This window comes from Pipistrellus hanaki (assembly GCF_964339955.1).
Source record: "Pipistrellus hanaki genome assembly, chromosome: 5".
NCBI classification, from domain to species: domain Eukaryota; kingdom Metazoa; phylum Chordata; class Mammalia; order Chiroptera; family Vespertilionidae; genus Pipistrellus; species Pipistrellus hanaki.
Genome location: NC_140507.1, coordinates 18,263,511 through 18,286,607, shown reverse-complemented (window position 1 = coordinate 18,286,607; position 23,097 = coordinate 18,263,511). Strand labels below are relative to the sequence as shown.

At 47.3% G+C, this 23,097-nt stretch overlaps 1 protein-coding gene across 3 annotated transcripts in view; it reads right to left on the bottom strand.

Annotated features, from left to right (window-relative positions):
• FAT2 (FAT atypical cadherin 2) overlaps positions 1–23,097 on the bottom strand; it is a 65,545-nt gene that overhangs the window by 31,442 nt on the left and 11,006 nt on the right. For 2 of the 3 annotated variants that reach the window (XM_084884037.1, XM_084884039.1), the window contains exons 2-9: positions 12,685–15,959; positions 10,650–10,964; positions 7,876–7,934; positions 6,073–6,384; positions 4,948–5,158; positions 3,184–3,323; positions 2,048–2,329; positions 792–1,002 (exon numbers count right to left, since the gene is read on the bottom strand). In XM_084884037.1, the coding sequence (XP_084740163.1) occupies positions 792–1,002; positions 2,048–2,329; positions 3,184–3,323; positions 4,948–5,158; positions 6,073–6,384; positions 7,876–7,934; positions 10,650–10,964; positions 12,685–15,940 (4,786 nt within the window). In that variant the 5' untranslated portion in view covers positions 15,941–15,959. Of the gene's footprint in view, positions 1–791; positions 1,003–2,047; positions 2,330–3,183; positions 3,324–4,947; positions 5,159–6,072; positions 6,385–7,875; positions 7,935–10,649; positions 10,965–12,684; positions 15,960–17,829; positions 18,254–23,097 lie in introns of those variants that run through there. The other variant, XM_084884038.1, reaches the window with a different exon arrangement.

Below are 23,097 nucleotides of genomic sequence, written 5' to 3'. Positions count from 1 at the left end.
TTTTATTATATAGGATGTGCAAATTCTCTTGTAACACCAGTAGTCTCTTAGTTATTGTTCTTACCATCTTTGAAAGTATATTATCTTAGGTCACTATAGTCCTAGGAAATGTTCTAGAGCAGTGGTCGGCAAACTCATTGGTCAACAGAGCCAAATATCAACAGTACAACATTTGAAATTTCTTTTGAGAGCCAAATTTTTTAAACTTAAACTATGTAAGTAGGCACATTGTTATTAACTTAATTAGGGTACTTTCTTCAATCCCACTGTACATGTGCGCTCGCACGTGGTATTTTGTGGGAGAGCCACACTTAAGAGGCCAAAGAGCTGCATGTGGCTTGTGAGCCGCTATTTGCTGACCACTGCTCTAGGGCTTCAGCCACCAACCTTTCAGACCTCATGGACCACCAGTTGTCCATGGTCCACCAGTTGGTGACCACTGCTCTAGAGCAAAGGTGGGGAACTTATTTTCTGCCAAGGGCCATTGGATATTTATGACATCATTCACTTAATATAATTCACTTAATATAAATTTATTTTGCTATGAAAAAAGCTCCTAGATTTATTGAATTTCATGTCTTTCCTGGGATGATTTCACAGGGCCAGAACAAATCATCTCGCAGGCCTTATATGGCCTGCGGGCCAAATGTTCCCCACCCCTGTTCTAGAGTGATAGCTTGCCAAAATTTAGAGAGCTTGGATCTTGAGTAAATTCCAGCTTCATGCCTGTAGTGCTTCTCTTTATTACCAAAACCCCTACCCCCTTCTGGACTTATAGCCAGGCCTCTCACCTTTCAGAAGGGAGTAGTGGACCTCAGCATTGGCTCCCCGGTCACCATCCGTGGCTCGGACTTGGAGCAGCTCTGTGCCTGGGGCTGTGGTGTCAGGAACTCTTGCCTCATAGTGGAGCTGGGTGAAGCGGGGTGGGTGGCGGTTTCCATCTTCCACGTGAATAGACACCCACACAAAGTTCCTCCTGATGGGCATCTCCTGGTCTCGGACCTATGGGCCCGAGGAGATAATGGGGTGAGTAGCAAATGGAATGGGAAGAGGCTTGGTTAGATTGAGGTCAATGAAGTAGAATGCCTATGTACACCCAATTGTAGCTCAGTTCCTTTCAATTTGTTCTCATTTATGCTCTTTTTTCTTTTAAAATAAGTTTTTATTAATTATTGATTATTAGGCTTAGCTATTTTAATGGATAATCTCACTTTAGGAGAAAGGCAGAAATTAACAGAGAAACAGTATTTGCCAAATTCTGTCTCAGAGAATTTTAGTTTTTCAAGCTGTTAACATGTTGTGCAGGGATGAAGAAATATTCTATAGTTAAGTAAATTTAGGGAGCACTAAATTAAATGAAGTTAAATCTTTCTTTACTGCTGGACTTCTCAGAGCCTTTAATATACATCAATATACCCAAAGAATAATATACTAATATATAAAAACCCTGAACCTCGAGTCAGGAAGGCTGGACTCTAGTTTTAGTTCCTTCAGAAAGAACTATATGATGGTGAGCACATCTCTCTTCTTCTGTGGACCTCAGGTATAAGAGAAATGGTAGGATCAGGGCTTGGACTGGAGTGAGACAAATAGGGCATAAATATAAGGAGGCACTGACTCTCAGGGTCATAAAAGTGTAGACAAAAGACCCTGAGAGTGAGTCCTCCTTAAATTTTGTGCCCTATATACCTGGCTCACCTCACCCTAGTGTTTGCTCTGGGTGAGAGGGTCTCTGGGTCCCTCCCAGCTCTGACACTATATAAATCCATATTGTGGTCATGCAGTTCATGAAACAGGGAGAGAACTGTTGGGGGATATTTGGAGCAAGTCTAAGATTGCAGGAGTTTTCTTGGCAGCTGTCCCATCTCTTTCTTCACTCCCAGGCATCCTTTATGAAATGTCACAACTCATCTCATGGATTATCATTCTGAGCATCAGTACACCTGGCCTATCAGGGGGAAAGGGAACTTTCAGCATGCCCCTAAGCGTCCACCCCCACATATCTTTATGCAAGTAGATTTTTTACCTGATTTTTCAGCTAACTCACCATAACTGTCAGCATGTGCTGGGAGGGCCCTGAGCTCAGGTCCAATTTCCCCACCGTTACCAGGACACCACTGCTTGGGTCCAGCTGGAAGAGGCTGGCACTTTCTGGGTCTTGGCTGCCATGTATGGTGTAGATGAGGCCCTTGCCCTTGTCTTGATCTGTGGCCTGGACGTGGAGGAGCTCAACCCCAGGCAGTGTGTCTTGGGGAACTCTGACTTCATAATGAGCTTCCAGAAACTGGGGCCTGTGGTGGTTAACGTTGGCAATCATGACAATGTAGACCTAGGGAGGAGAGTGAGACAGAAGATAGACTGGAAACTCCATAAAGTCAGGGTTCACCACCGTATCATCTGCCTAGTACCATGCCTGGTGCACAGTACTTAAGAATGTGTTGAATGAATAATGAAATTTCAAACTCCTAAAACTTTCAGTTAACATGTAATCTAGTGGTTTTCAAAAACAATTTTTTATAGGGTCTTTTCTTTAGATGAAATTTTATGTGAAATCTCAATATATGAAACAGATAAAATCTGACTGAAGCCAAAGTAGAAATCCAGAGCCCCATTTACTTGGCTATAATTCCTCATGTCCATAGTAGTCCCATGGCCCTCTATCTTTAATTAAAAACTACTAATTTAGCCTGGCTGATGTGGCTCTGTGGTTGAGCATCTAGCTATGAATCAGGAGGTCATGATTCGATTCCGGGTCAGGGCACATGCCTGGATTGTGGGCTTGATCACCAATGGGCAGTCTGCAGGAGACAGCCAATCAATGATTCTCTCTCATCATTGATGTTTCTATCTCTCTCCCTCTCCCTTCCTCTCTGATATATATATATATATATATATATATATATATATATATATATATATATATATATATATATAACAAAACAACAAAAAACTAGTAATTTAAACAAACCCCTTAATATACAGAGATCCACAATGGGAAAAAGGATCCTTCCAAGATCACAGAAGTAGGATGTGTGTCAGATTAGACTGGGATGCATAACATTGATTCCATTTTAGCATTCTTTGAGGAAAACACAAGCACAGAAAGCCATTTGTAGTTTCATCCCAACTAAGCAGGACTCCTATCTCCTCTCAACTTGAGAATTCCCAGCGGAGGCTTCTAACCTGGGTGGCAATGGTGTGGAACCCATCAGTCACCTCCACAGTCAAATTATAGCTCGACCTCTTCCGCGTGTCGAGAGGCTTGGCGATGATGATGCTGCCTGTGGTCTTCTCAATATCAAAGTCCATGTCTTTGTCCCCACCTGGAGTGTGAGGGGGTGGGAAGCACACAATCTCAGTGACTTAGGCAGCAGGAGCACAACATGGGGTTTGGCTGGCAGATTTAGAGGAGTTGGGAGTGGGTGCCAACCTTGGCTGGAGGGACTGTAGGCATTCAAGGAAGAACCTGAACCAGGGGTTTAAGACTGTTCAGAAACAGTGCAATATCTGGGTGACAGGCTGGAGTTTATTCCCCAGGCATCCAAAAAGCTGTCATTTTCTTGTTAAGTTATTGTCAAATTTTTATCAAGATCCAAGTAATGATATGGAAAAAGGTGAACTTATGTGGAACGAAGAGTCTCAGAGGAAGATCAAAATTAGTCACAGAATATATTCTGCAACTAGGATTAAACATGTAGGAGTGATGGAGCTCTACTTCATGGCTTCCAGGCAGTTTCTCTGGCCTAAAGATGCCAATGCCCAGGAAAAAAAAAAAGAAAATAACTCTAATCATCAAGAGGAAATTGATTTCATGAATTCTAAGAATCTAAAATATAGGATTAGCATGCAGCTATTTAAATGTCTACTAAATAGAGATCTATTTAGTGACATGGAAATATGTTCATCATACATTTTTAAAACTTAGAAAGCAATATTTTCATATAACCTTGTGTGTGTGTGTGTGTGTGTGTGTGTGTGTAGAAAAATGACTAGAACAAAACATATCAAAATTATAACAGTGGATTAGCTTCTGATTGGTGAGAGTTTAGGTGATTTTTATTATCTGCTTTGCATTCATTTGTATTTTCTCAATGTTCTTTAGAGTACATGTATTCATTTTATATAAAAGAAAGAAAACCAAACAATAAAAAAGAGCAGTGAGTCAGAACTGGAAGTAATTGCAGGAGGCCAAAAGCTTAAGACAAGTGCACATCCAATCTCTGAACCAGGCTGGGAAACTGTAATAGAAATCCATGGTTTGTGCTAAAACTCTTGATTACAGGTTCTTAACCTGGAATCCCTGACTGGGTTTCAGAGAATGTATGAAACCACTAAATTTGTCTACAAATCTATGTTGGTGTGTGCAACTTTCTGGGAAGAGGATCCCAAGCATTCATCAGATGCCCAAAGTGGGTCTGTGCCACCCCCACCACCCCACTGATTTTTTTTTTTTTAATCTTGGATTAAGAATAGAAAGGAGTTTCAGAGCAGGCCATCAGAGCTTGGACCCAAGTATCTCCTACAATGAAAATGGACACTTTCCCCTGATCTTGAGGATAGAACATATAGCTGGGACCAGAACATATAGCTGGCCTCAGGCTCACGGTCAATGAAGTTAGTGCTGCTTTTCACATGGAGGCAGAAGAAGAAACATAAAACTTGTCCTTTCTCCTCTGGGTCTCTCTGACCACCCTCTTAGGGGTAGCTGAAGCACTGTCCAACTCTGGCTCTACTTATCAGTGAGACCAGGAGGTTGCATCTGAGAACTACCTGGTGTGGAAGTCTGGCACAAATGGTGCCCCTACTACTCATTGCCCCAGAGAACCACCTGTGGCCCAAAAAGGGGCTTCCATGGAGCATGACCTTGAAAGGACTCAGAAGGATCATGCTTTGAGGACTAGGGATAGTCTATAAGGAAGGGAGGGGCTGGCCCTCTGAGGGCCTCACCTGAGATGTTGAACCAGAAGAGTCCAGGTCGGCCCTCGACACTAATGACCCCCACCATGTGATTCACGGGGTCTGTCTCCATGACTGTAAAGCTGTAGTGGGGCTCGTCAAAGGCCAGTGGGATGGAGGAGGGCCGGGGCTGAGGGATCCACTCGATGTGTAGCCGGACACTGGCCGAGAGTGGTGGCTGCCCACTGTCTGTTGCCTGGATCTGAAAAGAGGCCAAAACTGAGAGTGAGGCTTTGTCTCTAGGAGCAGAAGATCCAAGAAAAAAGAAGATCCAGGTGACCATCCAAGAAACAGGGTGCCCTGTGACTGACTGAGCTGGCCTCTCGTCTACTCATTCAACACAGAGTTGAGGGCTTACTGTAAGCAGGTACATGCTGGTGGTTGCAGGCACAGTGGTGAACAGACCATAGAACCTGTGTTCAAGAACCTCATGAGAAGTGACAAAATAATGCTTACGATGTGCTGGTTCCTAAACCAGATTTTACACACATGGACCCTTTACCCTCCCATCAACTGTAAACATAATAAACTAGAATTTATGAGCTTTCACTATGTCAGGCCCTGCTCTAAGAGCCACATGTGCCATATCTAATTTAATACACATGACAGACCTGAGAGAGGCACCATTATCACCTCCCCTTTTGCAGGAGGAAACTGGGGCTCAGCATGGTGAATATATAGCCTGGGGTTTTCTGCCTGGATGGCAATGAGTCTGGGTTGGATTTAGGCTGTCTGACATGAGATCCCATGCCCTAAACATTGCTATCTTGCCTTCCTACAAGGAAAGTGTTCTTAGTCCCTTTTACAGATGATAAAGCAAAAGCTCAAAGGGATTAAATGACTTGCACAAGGCCACAGAGCTAGGATAAGAACTCAGGCTTATCTTGATTCTAAAGCTCTTGCTACTCTCACCAAAATCTTTATCGTTAAGAATAGGACCTTATTACCCTCAGATAGAAAGGCCCATAATTCTGACCCTTTGGCTGATGTTGGGGTTCCTAGGCTCTATGGGAGTAGCACCTTCATCATGCCTGGTGGCTGCCTCCTTCCTCCTGTATCAGAGAAAATCCCTAACCGGCAATGTCACACCCCTCCAAGGCCTCTGTGCCCCCTCACCGTTAGGATGTTGTATTCTCCGGCCGCGAAGGTGTTGCTGGACGACACCATGCCTGTGACCGGGTGGATGCTGAAGCCCTCCTTGTCACTCTCCTCAATACTGTAGGTGACCCTGCCATTGAGACCCTCATCCAGGTCTGAAGCCACGAGCCTGTACACAGGCCCAGGGGTCACCGGGCTCAGCCTCTCTGGAAGGCGGACATTGAAGAGCTTGTGGGAGAACACAGGGGGGTTGTCATTGACGTCCGAGATGCATACCACCACCCTGGAGGTGGACCTTAGGGAGGGCTCCCCATTGTCCAGCACCGTCACCTGGGAACAGAATCCAGCATGAGTTGCCAAATACAAAGCAGAAAATATGTGTTGCCACCCACTGCAACCACTACCCCTGCTTTCAACAGCCCGGAAACATCAGTCTGTTCTTCGGTGTATGAGTGTGACTTTTATTATCCCAACCTCACCTACTTGGAACCCTGTTCTGGCAACCTCACCCACAGGGAAGCCAGCGGGAACAGAGAAAGAACCAGAAATAACTGGAAGAAGACAAAGTCACAGAGGCTCTTTAAAACAAGACAGTGCCCTTTCTCAGGAGGCCTGTGGGCCATTTCTCAGAGTCCATTGACTTTTTATTTGCTCATAATTCTCATAAGCTTTGTTCTCCAGTGTCTTTAAGTTACTAGATGATAGAAGAAACAAATGAGATGTTTATGAAGGATTGGGTGGTACCTTTTGAGTCAGACAGACAGCTCGATGCATGAAATGAAATCCAGAATGAAAGAAAAGACAGACAATTTTAGAATCAGGGAGTATTTCCTGAAGGGGCAGATGGTCCCATGTATCGGTGACCCCGAGGGTAGGAGACAGGACATTGCTACTCTAAATGGTTCCCATTTTTAAAAATACATTGGTGTTTAAAGATAAATGCCTTTCCTAGACTCCGGAGAGTGCTCCAATCTCTAGAAGGCCGGTTAGTTACTGTTCACTCCTGATTCTTACAAAGGTATGTGCAGAGCCTGGGAGCACAGTCAAGTTTATTTCGGTTCTGCTGAGGAATATGTGCCCCTCACAACTGATGTCTTTAAGATTAGAAGAGAGGTGCCTATTCAATGGTATGGATAGCTCAGGAGGGGGCATAGCTAGAATCCTTTGACTAGGTCAAGATCAATTCCTCTAGTTTAGTGGTCAGCAAACTCATTAGTCAACAGAGCCAAATATCACAGTACAATGATTGAAATTTCTTTTGAGAGTTGAAAACTGGCTACTGCGCAAGGGCCACGAAGTTTCAATCATAATGTACATGCACGCCCGCACGTGGTATTTTGTGGAAGAGCCAAACTTGCAGTTTGGCGACCACTGCTCTAGTTGAAATGGGCACCAGGTGGTGCACGCTCATGGGATTTTAGAAAAGGTCTGGTTTTTATCCTGGCCCTGTTGCTGACCTGGTGTTTACCCTTGGGTGACCCTCTCTCTGAATCATGGGGATCGGCTGGAAACCAGACTAACCTGCACAGCACATGTGCACTGCTCCCTCTTACTGCACTCACTACAGGCATTACTAATAAATCAGTACTTCCTGCCCAGCCTGGACATGGTTTTAGGTTCTTTCCCTTCACAGCACTAATGAGCCAGCAGAGATTCTCAGAGTCTTCACCACCAACGACAGCTTAAGTAGCAACTCCTCCCTGAGCTTAGCACCCTCCTCAGCTTGGAGATATGCATGTGGCCCAAGGCCTGGCTGGGCTCCAGCCTGGCATCCTTCAGGAGGTTTCAAATCCAGTGAGTGGGTGCACCACCATTACTCACCTCCAGGATGTGTTCATCCTTGTTCTCTCGGTCCAGTTGCCGAGCAGTGGACAGCAGACCTGGGGGAGAGATGGTAGGAGAGAGACCTGAGCTCCCAGGGCTCCCAGGGCCACTTCACTGGGGTAACTTGGAGGGGTACATACAAATCCTTGACTGGAATTCTGGCCTTTGAAGAACAAGAACATTAAGGGGAAATGGAACTCTGGAGGAAGAGAAAGGCAAGGGAGGAAGCGGGAGAATACACCCATGCCCCCCTTTCACCATGAGGAGGCTGCTGTGCACAATGCATTGTTGAGTAAAACAGGCAGCTTGTCAGGAGTTACAACAAGGATCTCAGTCATCGTGTTCAGTTCATGAAAAATCACAAAGTGGTAGCTTTTTACTCCTCTGTTCCTATTGTATTATTCAGCTCTTTCCCATGACCCTGGTACAGATAAGCCAGAGGAAGGCTCCTCTCAGCTCACTTGTCCCTTTAAGTACAGTTTTAATTTTATGAGGTGCTATGGCTATAATTGAGGCCACAAAGGAGAGAAGATGCCAGTCCTTTGCATGCATTAGGAAAGTCAAGAATGAGGTTATCAAAGGTACAACAGGCATCCAAACCCGTAGATATTATATTGTGCTTAATCAACATTCCTTTTCTAGAAAGCCTTTGAAGTCTAGTAAAAGACATGGATAAGTTAATAGAATAATCATACAAATGCATATAATGTTCTATGTGACAAATGCTTTTTAAAAGGAGGCAAGGAGATGGTGCTGGGAAGTATATTATAGTGTCAAAAAAAACTTCTCTGAGGAAAGCAGAGCTGGGCTGGGACCTGAAAGAAGAGCAAGAGTTAGCCAGACAAAAGGAGAGGAAAAGCCTGGCCAGCGTGGCTCAGTGGTTGAGCATCAACCTATGCACCTGGAGGTCACAGGTCCAATTCCTGGTCAAGGGACATGCCTGGGTTGCAGGCTCAATCTCCAGTGTGGGATGTGCAGGTGGAAGCTAATCGATGATTCTCTCTCATCATTGATGTTTCTCTCTCTTCTTCCTTCCTCTTTGAAATAAATAAACTGAATAACAATATATTAAAGAAACAAAAAAAGGAGAGGAAGAGACTCGTGGCTCAGAACAGCATGGGCAAAGGCTTTGTGCCAGGAAAGGGTATGGCCATGTGGCTCGACTCAGAGAGTGGCAAGGTGAGAGAGGCCAGAAAGGTTCGGAGGGGCCATGTCAGGCACAAGGTTGCGGGACACAGCAGGATCTGGCTTTAACTTAAGGGCATAGGGACACCATTCATGGTATCCAAGCAGAGAAGCGGAACAATAACATGGTGCTGTTAAGAAAGCTAGGTTGAGAGTTCATTGCTGATTATTTTATTTTTAGATGTTTATTCTGGTAAAAATTTCTTCCTCAACTTCAGGAAGACTAAGAACATCTCTGTCCTCGGGGGCACTTTGCCAGACCCCATGCCAGGGAACTGTTGACAGTAAACAGAATAGGGATTTGAAGACATTGAGAAGCTAATGCCTTAGGTGAGAGATCTCTTTCCTCTTCTGAAAAGGGAGGGAGAGGGTGGAACCAGGTAGAGCCAGCTAGGCCTGTTTCTAGGCTGAAAGCATCTTTCTAGGAAGACTAATCCGTTCCCCGAGGTCAAAGGTTAACAGGAAAGGTTCCAACAAATGCCACTGTGCAAACAGACACGTGTATCCCCCACCTACTGTCTGCCCCAGGACCCCCAGGCTCATGCTTTTCCTGGTTTCCTTGACTTGAGGATGGGGAGGCTGTCCGCTAGCTTTCTCTCTTTCCCCCTCCTCCAGTCTCACCAGGGTGAGTTGTTGGAGCTGGAAAATAGAATCCTAGGTTCAGAAGAGAGAATGTCAGCCTTCTCTGCAATCGGGTTGTTGTTCATCCTCCAAGAGGAAGATGTGGCCCTGGAGAAGTATCTGTAGTGGGGACTGAATCCCAGATTTCAACAGGAGGCAGGCAGATAGCCGAAAAGTGGAAAGCAGGCTAGCAGTAATGCAATGGGGAATGAGGGGACTGTGGGGACCAGAGGACAAGCACCTGCTCTACCTAGGGAGCCAAGCAATTGTGGTCCTGAGGAATGGGGGGCAGGGCGGACCGTGTTACCAGATCTTTTAGTGACAACCAAAAACATGGAATGTTTTGTTGGAATTCCCCACTTTTCAAAACAACTTGAAAAATCATTGTTTAAAGCTTGTGCAAGCCACACAAAACCCCTGTGTGGGCTACAGATGGCTGGCTACTGCAAGCTGGTGACATCTGACTCCTCTAAACCTCACAACAACCTTGCCCCAGAGGGCCTTGGGCTTAGGATAGGTATCTGTGAGATGGTTGACTCTGCTCAAGTGGATCTCTGTTGCCACCACTCTGTGGGCAGGCTCGAGATCAGTTTGGATCTAGGGTTAGGAAATTCAGACTGTGGCTTGTGACTCAGGGGAGTGGTCATTTTGGAGGACTTGGAGGTCTGGAGTCACTAAGCAAACTGTTAACATCCCTAGGCCCCAAAGAAAGAGAGCTTTCATATCTTGTTTTCCCATAGAGATGACTTTGGGGAGCAGTGGTTCTCAGTGTTACCACCCATCGGAATCCCCTGGCTATCTTGTTACAATACAGATTCCTGGGCCCACCCTGAGTTCTGATTCAGTAGTTCTAAGGTGAGACCTTCTAACAAGTTTATAGGTCCATGACTATGCTGGTCCGGGACCACACTTTGAGAAGCACTGAGTTAAGGGATCCCATTCATCCAGATTTCTGAGGTACTTACCTGTGAAAGGGTGAATAACAAAAAATCCCATGTGGTTCCCACTGGTGATGTTGAAGGTCAGCTTCCCTTTGGAGCTGGAGTCTGGGTCCCAGGCATCCAGCTGAAGCACAGAAGTGTGCAGGGGCGCATCCTCCTGGACTGAGGGGTAGAACACAGGTCTGGACATCCGGGGTGGGTTGTCGTTGACATCCGTCACCTCGATGTAGACTTCCGTTACAGCAGAGAGGGGCACGGAACCCCGATCCACTGCCAGTACCGTGAGCCAGTAGCAGGACACGAATTCTCGGTCCAAGGTTGCCAGGGTCTGAATCATTCCTAGGGATAGTCGATTGCCAAACCCCAGAATATTTTAGAGCTCAAAGTAGCTTTAGAGATCATCTTACCTAACCCTCCCCAAACAGTTCTCTGGAAAGGATACTGAAAGGTGTTCTGTGAGAAAAGGAAACTGTTGGCAATATGGTGTGGGAGCTGCTGAGTTAAACATGGGGAAATTCATATCCTTACTGTTGAACCTCTCAGAGCCTTTCTCTGCCAAAATAGGCCCAGGACTCTGGCACATGCAGCTTTCCAGAAGACGGTGGTAGCTGACCTACTTTCTCCTGGCCTCTTCAACCCAAGGCCTATTGTTTGCTTTACTTCACATTCTCGAAGGGATTTCCTCACAGTTGTCCTCAAACTGGTTCCTTCAAGTTTCAGATAGTATAGATACAGTTTAAGGGTTGGGGATTTGATAGATAAATTGCTATTCCCCTTTGCAGTATCTTCATGATTTTAAAGACTTAGCTCCACAAATTGCTTGCTCTGGGTCTGCACTGTTCTAGAAGTTGAGAGTTCACTAGTGAGCAAAAGAGGCTTGCACCCTCAGTTCTCATGGCTCACACTCATCTGGAAGGGCTGATGTGAGGGGGCAGGGCCCCTGTTCAGAGTCAACATGTCAGAGATGAAGGAACCTAGTCCTTTGATGGGTGGGGAAACTAAGGCTCAAAGAAGGAGCATGACTTGACTAAGACTATGTAGTAATAGGTGGGAAAACTGGGTTTGAACTGACTCTCAGTCTAATGCTCTTTCCACCACATCACCCTGCCCTTTACCCTGGAAATAAATCAGCCATCAGACTGTAAAGTCCTTGAGGGCAGTGACCTACCTTTATTCACCAGGGATCTCCCCCAAAGTGTCTATGAGGGGCCTCACAAGTAGAGGGTGCTCAGTAAGTGTTTGATGAAATGCACTTATTTTCTATGAAGCTTGAAAGGGATAAATAAGTTGGTTCCACGTTTTGTGGAGGGCAATTTGGAAATACCTATTCACATTGAAAATACGAATTATTTTTTGACGCAACAACTGCGTTTTTAATGGGTTTTCCTATAGACACTAATGCATATGAGTAAAAGTATATGAACAAGGATGTTACACCTATATGATAGGATAAAATGCAGCCATTCAAAAGGAATTACAAAGATTTATATGTACTAACATATAAGATACCCTGGAGTTATGTTACATGAAAAAAATAAGTTTCAGAATTAGCTTCTATTATGTTTTCATGATAATGACACGAACAGTGATAATATCCCAGATACAAAGAAGAAAAGTTTAGAAGATTATAGACAAATTTGTTAATATATACTGTATCTGAGGAGATGGGTGACAGAGAAACATTCATTTTTAAATTATATACAAGATATATAACCATGATGTATTACTTTTATAAGCAAATATATGTAATATGTTTGTATGTGTATTGTATATGTATATATACACACATATACAGATGCTAGTGATATGGTTAATTCAACTTAAATGGATGCACACACATATGCATATATATATATATATATATATATATATATATATGTAGCCCCAGTATGATAAAAACAGATTAAAAATCAAATGAAAGGGACAGGAAGGAGAGTTCCTATTTGTAGCTTTTCTTTTTCGCCTGCAGTCTGACTGGACAGATCAGGACAGATTCTGATTTACCTTAGCCCCATCCTCTCCCAGCACCTGGCACTCCCATCCTGCCCCACTTTGGTACCTGTGTCTTGGTCGATGCTAAAGGTTGTGAGACTGGTGCCGTCCCGCAGGAAGTACTGGAGCTCCCCATCCAAGCCACTGTCATCATCCTGGGCAGTCACTATGATCACCTGGGTTCCCGGGGGGCTGTTCTCCTGTACCTGGCCCTGGTGCACAAAGGAGTCAAAGCGGGGAGGGTGGAGATTCTCATTTACATCCAGGACTATCACCTCCACATGGCAGAGAGTCCTGCGAGCCAAGGGCCTCCCACTGTCACTGGCCCACAGGCTCAGGTTATATCCAGCCCTCCTCTCAAAGTCCAGCTCTTTCTCCAGAGAGAGGGCACCAGTCACCAGGTCCACATGGAAGGTCCCCTGGGCATCATTTAACAGGACATGTCGCACTTCTCCCGCTGGGCCCAGGTCAGGGTCAAAGGCATCCAGAAATGTTAGGATAGTTCCTGGGGGCAGGTCCTCTGGGACCTTCAGGCTGCTGAGTTCTGTGACGCACTGGGGGGAGTTGTCATTGACATCTTCCAACGTGATGGTAAGGTCGGTGACAGAGAAGAGCTGGTGGCCCTTCCTGGGCTGATCCCTGGCCTCCACCTTGAGTATGTACTGAGGTTCTGATTCCCTGTCCAGGTGCCCTGTGACAACCAGTTCCCCAGTGAGGGGATGGAGGGAGAACTTCTCCGTGGGGCTTAGCAGGGTGTAGCGAACCCTCCCATTGTCATCCGAGTCAGCGTCTTTTGCTTTCAGCTCTGCAATTGTGGTTCCAACTTCTGTGTCCTCTGAGATGGTTATCTGGTATCCACCAGGAGGAAATCGGGGTGCATTGTCATTGCAGTCCTTCACATGCACTGTCAGCAGCTTCCAGGAGGACTTTTGGGGTGTGCCCAGGTCATACACTGTGACATTGAGGATGTAAAAACTGGTGGTTTCATAGTCCAAGGGGGCAGCTACAGTAAGCAGCCCTGTCTCTAGCTCAATGTCAAAGCAGCCCTCTTCATTGCCATCTGCAATCACATAGACCAGTTTGCCATTAAAACCAGTATCAGGGTCAGTGGCTGCCAGGCGGGCCAGGGTGGTGTTGAGAGGAACACGCTCAAGGATGTCAATGGACTGCGGGAAGTGGTCCTCAAACTGTGGGGCATGATGGTTGATCTGATATGCACTCAAGGAAGTAAAGTCCTCATCATCGGAGTCCTGGTTGGGAAGCCCAACAGAGTGGAGGATGGTCTTTGTGAAACGTGTCAGTACCCCTGTTTTCTCACATGTTATAGGAACCTCGAGACGGGGATCCTTCACTACAGTAAGATTCAAAGTTGTGGGTGAGGCATAGTATTTCCCATCTGAGGCTGTAATTTTCAGGGAGTAACTGATGGGCTGACTAGAAGTATGATACATAAAAGAGCGTTTGAGGGATATCACTCCAGAAGAATGATTTAGATAAAAATACTCTAGCTCATTGCCTGACACAAACTCATACTTGAGGTTCTGAAGCTCATCCACATCTATAGCTGACACAGCCATCACAGGTCTTCCTACCGGCCAGTCTTCCCGGAGAGACCCAGTGCAGTTGACTTCCTCAAACATAGGTTTGTTGTCATTCAAGTTATTGAGCACAAGAGAAACAGATACTTCCTTTTCTTGGCGAAATGGAGATCCCCAATCGGATGCCCGTATCTGGAGGGTATAAATTCTTTTCATGAGCTCATAGTCCATGGGTTTGGTGGTGAAGATGATCCCCAGAGAAGGGTCGATAGAAAAGGGCACATCTTTCGGACGAGCAATGGAATAGGTGACATAGCCATTCTCCCCATGATCCCGGTCTGTGGCAGTCACAGTCAGAACACTGGTGCCCGGGGGGACGTTCTCATCAAAGGTGCCAGCATAAGACAACCTGTGGAAGACGGGGGCATGGTTGTTACAGTCCACGATGTCGATGACCACAGTGGTGGAGGCCAGGCCCGGGGAGGTTTTGATGTGTAGCTGGTAGTGGGCTTGGTCGTGGAAGTCCATGAGCTTCGTGGTGGTGATGAGCCCGGTGCGAGCATTCAGTTTAAACCCCGCGCCCTCTGAGGATGGCTTCAGAACATACTGCAGGTTGGGGAAGGCTCTGATTACTTTCACCATCACCACGCGGCTGCCAGGAGGGGAGAACTCACTAAGCTGTACTCTGTAAACAGCCTTCTCAAATTTGAGGGAAGCCAGTTTGGAAGGGGGGAGGTGAAAGCCCCTGATCTGGGAATAGGAGGGAGGACTGCCCCCACTCCTGGCCCGCAGGCTGAGGTTGAAGCCATGAAGGTGCTCCAGCCAGTTGATGTCTCTGACGGACACCAGACCGAACTCACTGCTCCGGGCATAAGACTTGATGGCTTTGAAGTACTTCCCGGGGTCACCATCCACAATCTCCAGTGAGTCCACTTCGCCGGAGCTGTTGGCATCTACCATGACAGTGGCATAGGGGGCCCCCTCACTGCTGTCTGGCAGGGCCACCACCACAGAGGTGATGGCCGGGGGCTTCCTGAGGGCCGGCTCTACATGGATGATGAGTGCAGCCAAGTTACCAAACCCGTTGCCCTCGGAGATTTTCCGCATGCGGTCCACAGCCAGCACCTGGAGCTCGTACTTCCCTCGCCAGGTGACGTTGAGCTTCCCAGCCAACGTGACCACGCCACTGGTGGGATGGATGGCAAACGTCTCCGACCTTGTGTGGAAGGCATAATAGAACTCTGCGTTCTGGCCCAGGTCAGCATCCGTGGCGGTCACCTTGCAGATGGGGCTCTTGAGGGCCATATCCTCCGAGATGGTGACTCGGTATGAAGGCGGGGAGAAGAGGGGCTTCAGGTCATTCTGGTCCAGGATGTGGACCACCACGCGGGTCAGAGCCTCCAACTCCAAAGTCTTCTCTGTGGCTTGGACGATGAGGGTGTAGCTGTCCCGCACCTCCCTGTTCAGAAGGGCCGTGTTGCTGCTCTTCGTCCTGATTCTCAGAAAGCAGAAGTTGCCCACCACATACTCTTCTGTTTTAAACACACTGGCCACGTCCCCAGAGATGATCCGGTACCTCACTGCCCACTGGGGCTCGGCGATGTAAATGCCCATCTTCACGGAGCTCTCCACGTAGGTCTTGGGGGCAGAGTTTTCATAGATGGTCGCATTATAAAGGGTGTGCGTGAAGCGCAAGGAGGAGGAGGCGATGATCCCTTCCAGGGGCCTGTCACAGGTTGTACGATGGAGCGAGAAAACAACAAAGCCCAGCAAAGCAATAATCATGGTGGAAACTCCCAAAGCCCTAAGCAAAAAAAAAAAAAAAAAAAAAAAAAAAAAAGCACATTAGGAAGAAAATGGTTTCCACTGCTGTAGTTCCTAACTGGGGGTGATTTTGCCCCTCAGGGGACATGGTCTGAAGATATTCTCAGCTACCCCAGGATGGGGGCAGGGGTGCTGATGGCATTCAGTGGGTAAAGGCCGGGGATGCTGCTCAACATCCTACAATGCACAGAACCCCCCTCCCGCCCCAACAACAAGAAGTGATCAGGCCCCAAATGTCAATAGTGCTGAGGTGAAGAAACCCTGCATTTGAGAACTAACAATAGCAGACTAGTTTAAATCTCAAGGGCACGTGGCACATACAACACAATCCTGACCTCTTCTCTGCTTTCCCCCCAAACCCTTCAGTGGCTCCCCAGTGATGGTGAAATAGTTTCCAACCAGCTCAGCAGCCTGTCTCTTCCAGAGCTAAGCTCCAGTGAAACGGAACTCCGTCGGCATGTGCAGGGCTGCAGGAAAACCAAGCGGCCAGGGTCACCAGCCTGGCATTAGGCTGCCTGGCCACCAGCCCTGGCTCCACTGCTTACTACCTGGGAGCCTTCCTGGGCAGGGTGCTTAATCTCTGTGCACCTCCATCTCCTCTTCTGTAGAACAGACATAAGATTATTGTCAACCTCATTGGGTGCCTGACACATAGTAAGTTTTTACTTACTAGCTGTGATTAGTAAACGGAAACTAAGCTTCACAGAGGAGAGGAACTGCTCAGAGCCTTGCAGCAAGATAGAAGCAAAGCAAGAGTTAGATCTGGAACTCCTTGCAGCATGGGCCAGGGCTGCTTGCCCTACTCCAAGCCCACCCGTTCCTGTCCCAGCACAGGTCCCTCTGGACAGGAGGACCTGACTCTGGCTCACCTTGTAACCTTGAACATAGAAAACCCCTCAATGCCTGGGATGTCAGAGCTGACATGGACCCTAGGGATGAGGGAGTTCTGATCCTGCTCCTCGTGCATGGCTGAGAAATAAAGTCCGGGGGTGGGGGGGGCATGTCATGTGGTGGGTGGCTAGGTGAGACGGTACTGACCTAATGCTCCGCCCCTCAAACACTTGCTGCTCTCTCCGTTCTCTCCCTTCAAACTGTGAGGCTCCTGGGGGCAAGGACAGGACAGGGCAGGGAGGAGGGCAAAGTTGGTTGCCAAACTGAGCCTCCTAGAAGCTGGTGCCTGCCGCTCATGGGAGCTGAGTGAGGTGCTGGGCTGCTGCCTCCTCCAACAGATGGGCCCCGCATTCCTGGATGAAACAGGCAGGACTTGTTTTTCCAGCTGCCTGCTCTTCAAAGGCGAGGAAGAGTTAAACTTCCAGGGCAAGGGGGAAAGGGAAAGTCTTGCATCCTCCTCTTCCCAGATTTTTGCGGGAGGGAACTCAATGCAGGTTCTTTCAAACCTTGCAGGTCCATTCCAGGATGGAAGGCAGGATGGATGCAGGAATGGAAAAAGGGCCTAATGCAGGCAGGACCTGAAAACTAGTGACAGAAAAGAATGTGAATATGCCCCACTCTCTGACCTCCCTACTATCGTTCCTCACTTCAGATCCTGCTGGTGGTGCCCTAAGCCTGGGCACCCCAGGAAAGGGAGGGCAGGATGGAGGCAGGTTCTACACTTGGGTTCCTAACGCCAGTTACAGAAAAAAGCATTGTCTGCTCTCCACCCCTATGCTCCTTACTTACCACTGCACCCTCCTGGAGCCAGCCTGAGGCCAAAGCCATACTCACTTCACCCCTGATATAGTCCCTTGCAAGCAGGAGGGTCCCCTGAGTTCTTTGGACACCCCTCTCGCCCTTCTCCACAGGATGGCATTGCTTTGGAAGGTGAAGCCCAGGGGGAAATGAGTGCTTACCCCACTCCCAGGTCCACTCACTCCATGCGCGGCCCAGCGAGCCCGTGGTGCACGCAGCCTCCAGCTCCACCTGCCCTGCTTTGCAGGAAGCTTCCTGTTCACCAGGTCAGCACCCGTGTCAGACAGGCCCCAACAAGACACCCTGCTCGGCAGCTGCACAGGAGGCTTGCAGAGTGGGGGAGGCGTTAGGGTGAAATGTAGGGAAGGGAGCAGGGGCGGAGTCTCCCTGGAGGGGGATGAGATGCAAAAAGAATGCACCCTTGGGTGGGGGTGGGGTGCCCAGGGCTGTATTCCAGCTGAGGGACCTGCAGACCTGGTGACTGGTTTGCTAAGGAAAAGACCTATCTGGGCATCAGTTTCCTGGTATCAGGTCCAGGCGAGTGAACAGGTTTGCAGGGTGCAAGGCCCGTTGGGCTCCCTGAGGCACCCTTCTGGCCCACACCACCTGGCACCGCTGTTTTGAAACACCTTGTGAAAACGTAAGTCAATTTGTATCACCTTCCTGCTTAAAAATTTCCAGTAGCTTCCCCGTAGTGTTTCAGTTAAAATCCAAACTCCTTACCATATCCAGGATGACCCCTGCCTTCTTCTCTAATGATTGTTCACCAAGCTGCAGCCACACGGGCCCTTTCTCCTCTGCAGGCATACAAACTGGGATCTGCCTCAGGGCCTTTGCACTTGCTGTCTCTCTCTCCTTAAGATTCTCACATGGCTGGCTCCTTCTTGTTATCCAGTTCTCAGCTCAGATGTCAACTCCTCACCCTCATTTTGCTGTAGTGTCCTTCCTAACACCCTTCTTTATCACATCACTCCATTCTCTCCAGGGCAGTTATCGCCACACAGTATGCTCTTGTTTATTTGTTTAATGACTATCTCTTGCACTAGACATTGGACTCCACGTAGACGGGAGCTTTGCGTATCTTATTCATGAATGAATTCCCAGTGCCTAGCTCAGTGCCTGGTGTACAACTACTAGTTGAAAAATGGAACTGTTTGGACTTAGGAAAAGGAAAAGCAATGACAGAATGAAAGTAGAAAAAAACCTTTAATGAACATCTCTTACTTTTTAAAGCTGAAAAATAGTCCTAAAGAAAGAAAGGGCCCAGCTGGTGTGGCTCAGAGATTGGGCTCAGAGATTGACCAGGAAGTCACAATTTGATTCCTGGTCAGGCCGCATACCCAGGTTGCAGGCTCTGACCCCAGTGGAGGGCATCCAGGAGGCAGCCGAGCAATGGTTCTCTCTCATCATTGATGTTTCTATCTCCCTCTCTCTCTGAAATCAATAAAAATATATTGCGTAAAAAAAGAAAGGGACTTGCCTAAGGTCACATGGTGAGAACTGAAGCCAGGTCCTTTCCTCCTGACCATGCTGCCAGAGAGAGAAGCTGTAGTCACATGAATCTAACTGTTTGGGCTCTGGCTAACTGCATCCCATCGGGCAAGTTGCAAAACATCTCTGAACTTTGGTTTTCTCAGCTGTAAGATGGGGCTATTAAGAGCACTACTTTCCTGGGGTGTAATGAAGAATGAATAAGACCATGCACATTAATGTGCTTAGCACAGTGTCTGGCCCATAGGAAAACACTCAATAAATCTTAGTTATTATTAGTTTTCAAAGCCAAAGCAGAATCAAAGTCTAAGTTTGGGGTGAGGGTGGGGGCCCCTGAATCCTCTGGGAAGGACCAGCCTGCACCCTGGCAGAGCAGGAAGCCGCTGGTCGCTGGTCGAGTCTGAGCTTGCTGGCCCTGCCACAGGCTGTTCTGGGAAGCTGCGAGCAGGCGCTTGTCTGGGGTGGGGCCTCATGCTCTTGGCTCCCCAGGCCCGGAGAGAGATCTGCATGTGGGTGAACGTGCACATTTGCAAGAGGCACACACACTTAGGAGGCAATTTTTGAATAATTCTTGTGGGTTCATTAGTTGTACATGCCTGCTTGATGGAATGAGTATGATGTGAGTAAATAAAGGGATAGGATGGAGCTTGTGTGTGCACAGGTGTAAGCAAGTGCAGGCAAGGGGTTCATGCATGGACCCTTCTAGGATATGTGTGACTCAAACTCTGGCTCCTTGTCATTCCTGACCCCATTTCAAAGATGGGAAGACAACAGAAGGTGGTTCTGACTGTGTGACGTTGGGTAAATGGCTTACCTTCTCTTACCCTAACTTTCCCTACTTCATAATACCATTTTTTAAAAATGTATTTTTATTGACTTCCAGGAAAAAGGGAGAGAGAGAGATAGAAACATCCACGATGAGAGAGAATCATGGATCAGCTGTTTCCTGCACGCCCCCCACTGGGGATTGAGCCCACAACCCAGGCATGTGCCCTGACTGGGAATCAAACTGTAACCTCCTGGTTCATAGGTTGATGCTCAACCGCTGAGCCACGCTGGCCACTGAGCCACGCTGGCCAAGCTATAATACCATTTTGATAATGACATTAGTTAATGTACACAAAGGCTAAACATAGTATGCAACATGGTTTTCAACAAATACCAAATACTCTTACTTTTATAGCAGCTGACTCATACTATTGGCTGGGTGATGAAAACTCCCAGGCATATTATCAGGTCACCCTCTCTCTGTTCTCTGTGCAGGCTGATTTTTGCAGGTAACTGCTGGCGGACTTTAGTGAGACCCTGATTAGTTTCACCCTGTGTTTCAGCCCACTGCTCCCCCTTCTCAGAATCTTGATTCTGATATTCAGAAACTTGCCGGTTGTAACATCCATGTCTTAACCCAACTCATTGATCAAAGTCTGAGCATAGCTGGGAGGAGCAGGGCTCTGAGACCTTCCCTGTTTTCTTGGTTAGTGATCTCAAGTGCAATCCTGGAATGAGTCTCCTCAGAATGTGGAGAGCTCCCCTCCTGGGGGCATCCAAGCAGAGTCTAGGTGGCCCTTGGGGAAGGTGAGAAGAGCTCTAAAGCACCTTTGATCATGCGTCTTTGGCCTGTGCGAGCCTATGGTCTCTGTGAGACTCTAACGGGGCTTTCAAAGGCAGCGAGGGGATCTCCCGTGGCTGTGGGTCAGGGTTGTTCAATCGTCAGTGTAGTTCAATCGTCAGTGTAGTAAGCTGACCTGGCTGTTGGGAGACCTAGGTCTAAGGTCCCTCTTCTCTGTGTAGCCTTGGTCAAATTCATCACCAAAACCCGGTGGCCCTCTTTCCTCATCTGTAATGACATGTGTATGTTGGGGGAGGGGCTGCGATGGATCAGTGACTTCAAACCCCTCTATTGCTTTCAGAGGCAGAGTCTCTTTCTTTCCCTAATGAAATTGGACACAATCTATAAAGAGGTCAAAGCAGAGCTGCATTATTGGAAGCAGGGCTGGAGGCCTAGGACTCTGCCCCCAGGCTTGACCTTTATCCCCTGGTGAACACCCCCTGGGAAGCACAGGTTAAAAACCTGGAGTAAAGACCTGTAAGAGCCCCCTCCATCTGACAAGCTGGAGTCCTGCTAGTCTAACATTCTGTGTCCCCTCATGGAAGGTTCTAAGACGTGCGGTTGGATATGCTACAATTCTAATGCTCTATGATGGGTGTTCGTAACAGTTAGTCCCCAAGCAGTCACTCTGGCGAAAGGTTCTAGAAGTCTATGACTCCGGCTAATTCTGTCCCTCTACAAGGAATCACGTGTACTTGGAGGAATTCAAAGCCCAACCAAACTGAATTGAAGAAGCTTCTTCCAGATTTGTTCCAAACAACAGGCTTTGTTTTTGAGGGTGAAATTCCTCCCCGTCATTCCCGAAGTACCCAGGCACAGGCCGGCTATGGCATTCTCTCTTGTGGCCCAGCACCTTCCCTTTTCTTAGCCATGACACAGACCATAAATAATAATCCACACGTTACTCCTGGGAAACACATCTGCCCTTTTACTCCCGTATCTAAGATAAGGGAAACTGAGATTTGCATGGCACACTCAAGGCCACCCAGGAGGATGGTGGCTGAACTGAAAAGACATACACATTTCCTAACCTGGGTGTTCTGGGGAGAAGCAATGAGATAGGATTTTTATTTTTATTTTTATTTTTATTTTTATTAGTTAATCCTTACCGGAGGATATTTTTTCCATTGATTTTTAGAGAGAATAGAAGGAAAGGGTAAAAACAAAGAGAACCATCAATGTGAGAGAGGCACATTGGTTGGTTGCCTCCTGCACTTGCCTGGGAGGAGCCTCCAACCGAGGTAGGCACCCTTGACCAGAATCAAATTCTCGACCCTTCAGAATGCGGGCCGACGCTGTAACCACTGATCCAAACCGGCCAGGGCGATAAGGTATTTTTTAAAGTTGGGAGAGCTTTTCATGAAATAAAGAACCACTGGGTTCATTCCTCTGGATTGGAGAATGTTCCCACTCTACCCTCCCCAAATCTAAATGTAAAATGACCGTGGACTTGGGTACCTCGATATATATTTTCTGACCCTACTTTCCTCCAGCCACTACATCTCCCTCAGGCATCCAGTGTTAGCGCTGGCTTTTGTGACTGTCAAGAAAGAATCCTAGACATATTCAGTTTGTTAGAAAAGCTTAAAAGTAGCAATGGTGGTAGTGATGGTGAGGGATTAGGAGGGATTGTGCCTTTAAACCAGAATTTAAATTATAAGTGATAGAATGGTGACATTCCAGGTACCCGCTAAGGTGACCAGACGTCCCGCTTTTGGCAGGAGAGTCCCAATTTTTAACAATTTGTCCTGTGTCCAGAGGCGTTTTTAAAAAAAGTCCAAAAGATTTAAAAGAATCTTTCCAAAAATCGGGACTTTTTTTAAAATGCCGCGGGATGCTGGACAAATTGTTAAAAATCGGGACTGTCCCGCCAAAAGCGGGATGTCTGGTCACCTTATGCTAGATGGAAGTCTTTAGCTACTGATATAAAATTTCCCCTTCGAAGTAGGGAGGCATTGGTTTTTGATCAGAACAGAACCACACGCTGGGAAGAGTAATCTGACATCAGATCAAAAGGGAGAGTTTCCATTGAAGACTCCCACTCTGCTGTGGACTGGGTTTGAACAACAGCTTTATTAGTTTAGGCCAGCTGAAATTTACTGTGAATAGGAGGGCTTGATTTGCCTCCAGGAAACTTGGATGAACACTGGGGTCATTTGCTGGTTTGTCGGCAGCAGCCACTGTGAGGTTCTCATGTAACAAAACAAGTCAAAGAACTGGATATGAACTGGAAAAGGGCCATGCCTTGAGTCTGTGATGGGTCGTGTGACCTTGGGAAGGCCACAGAACCTCTTAGGAGCCTCAATTTCCCTGTCTGTAAAGTGGAGCT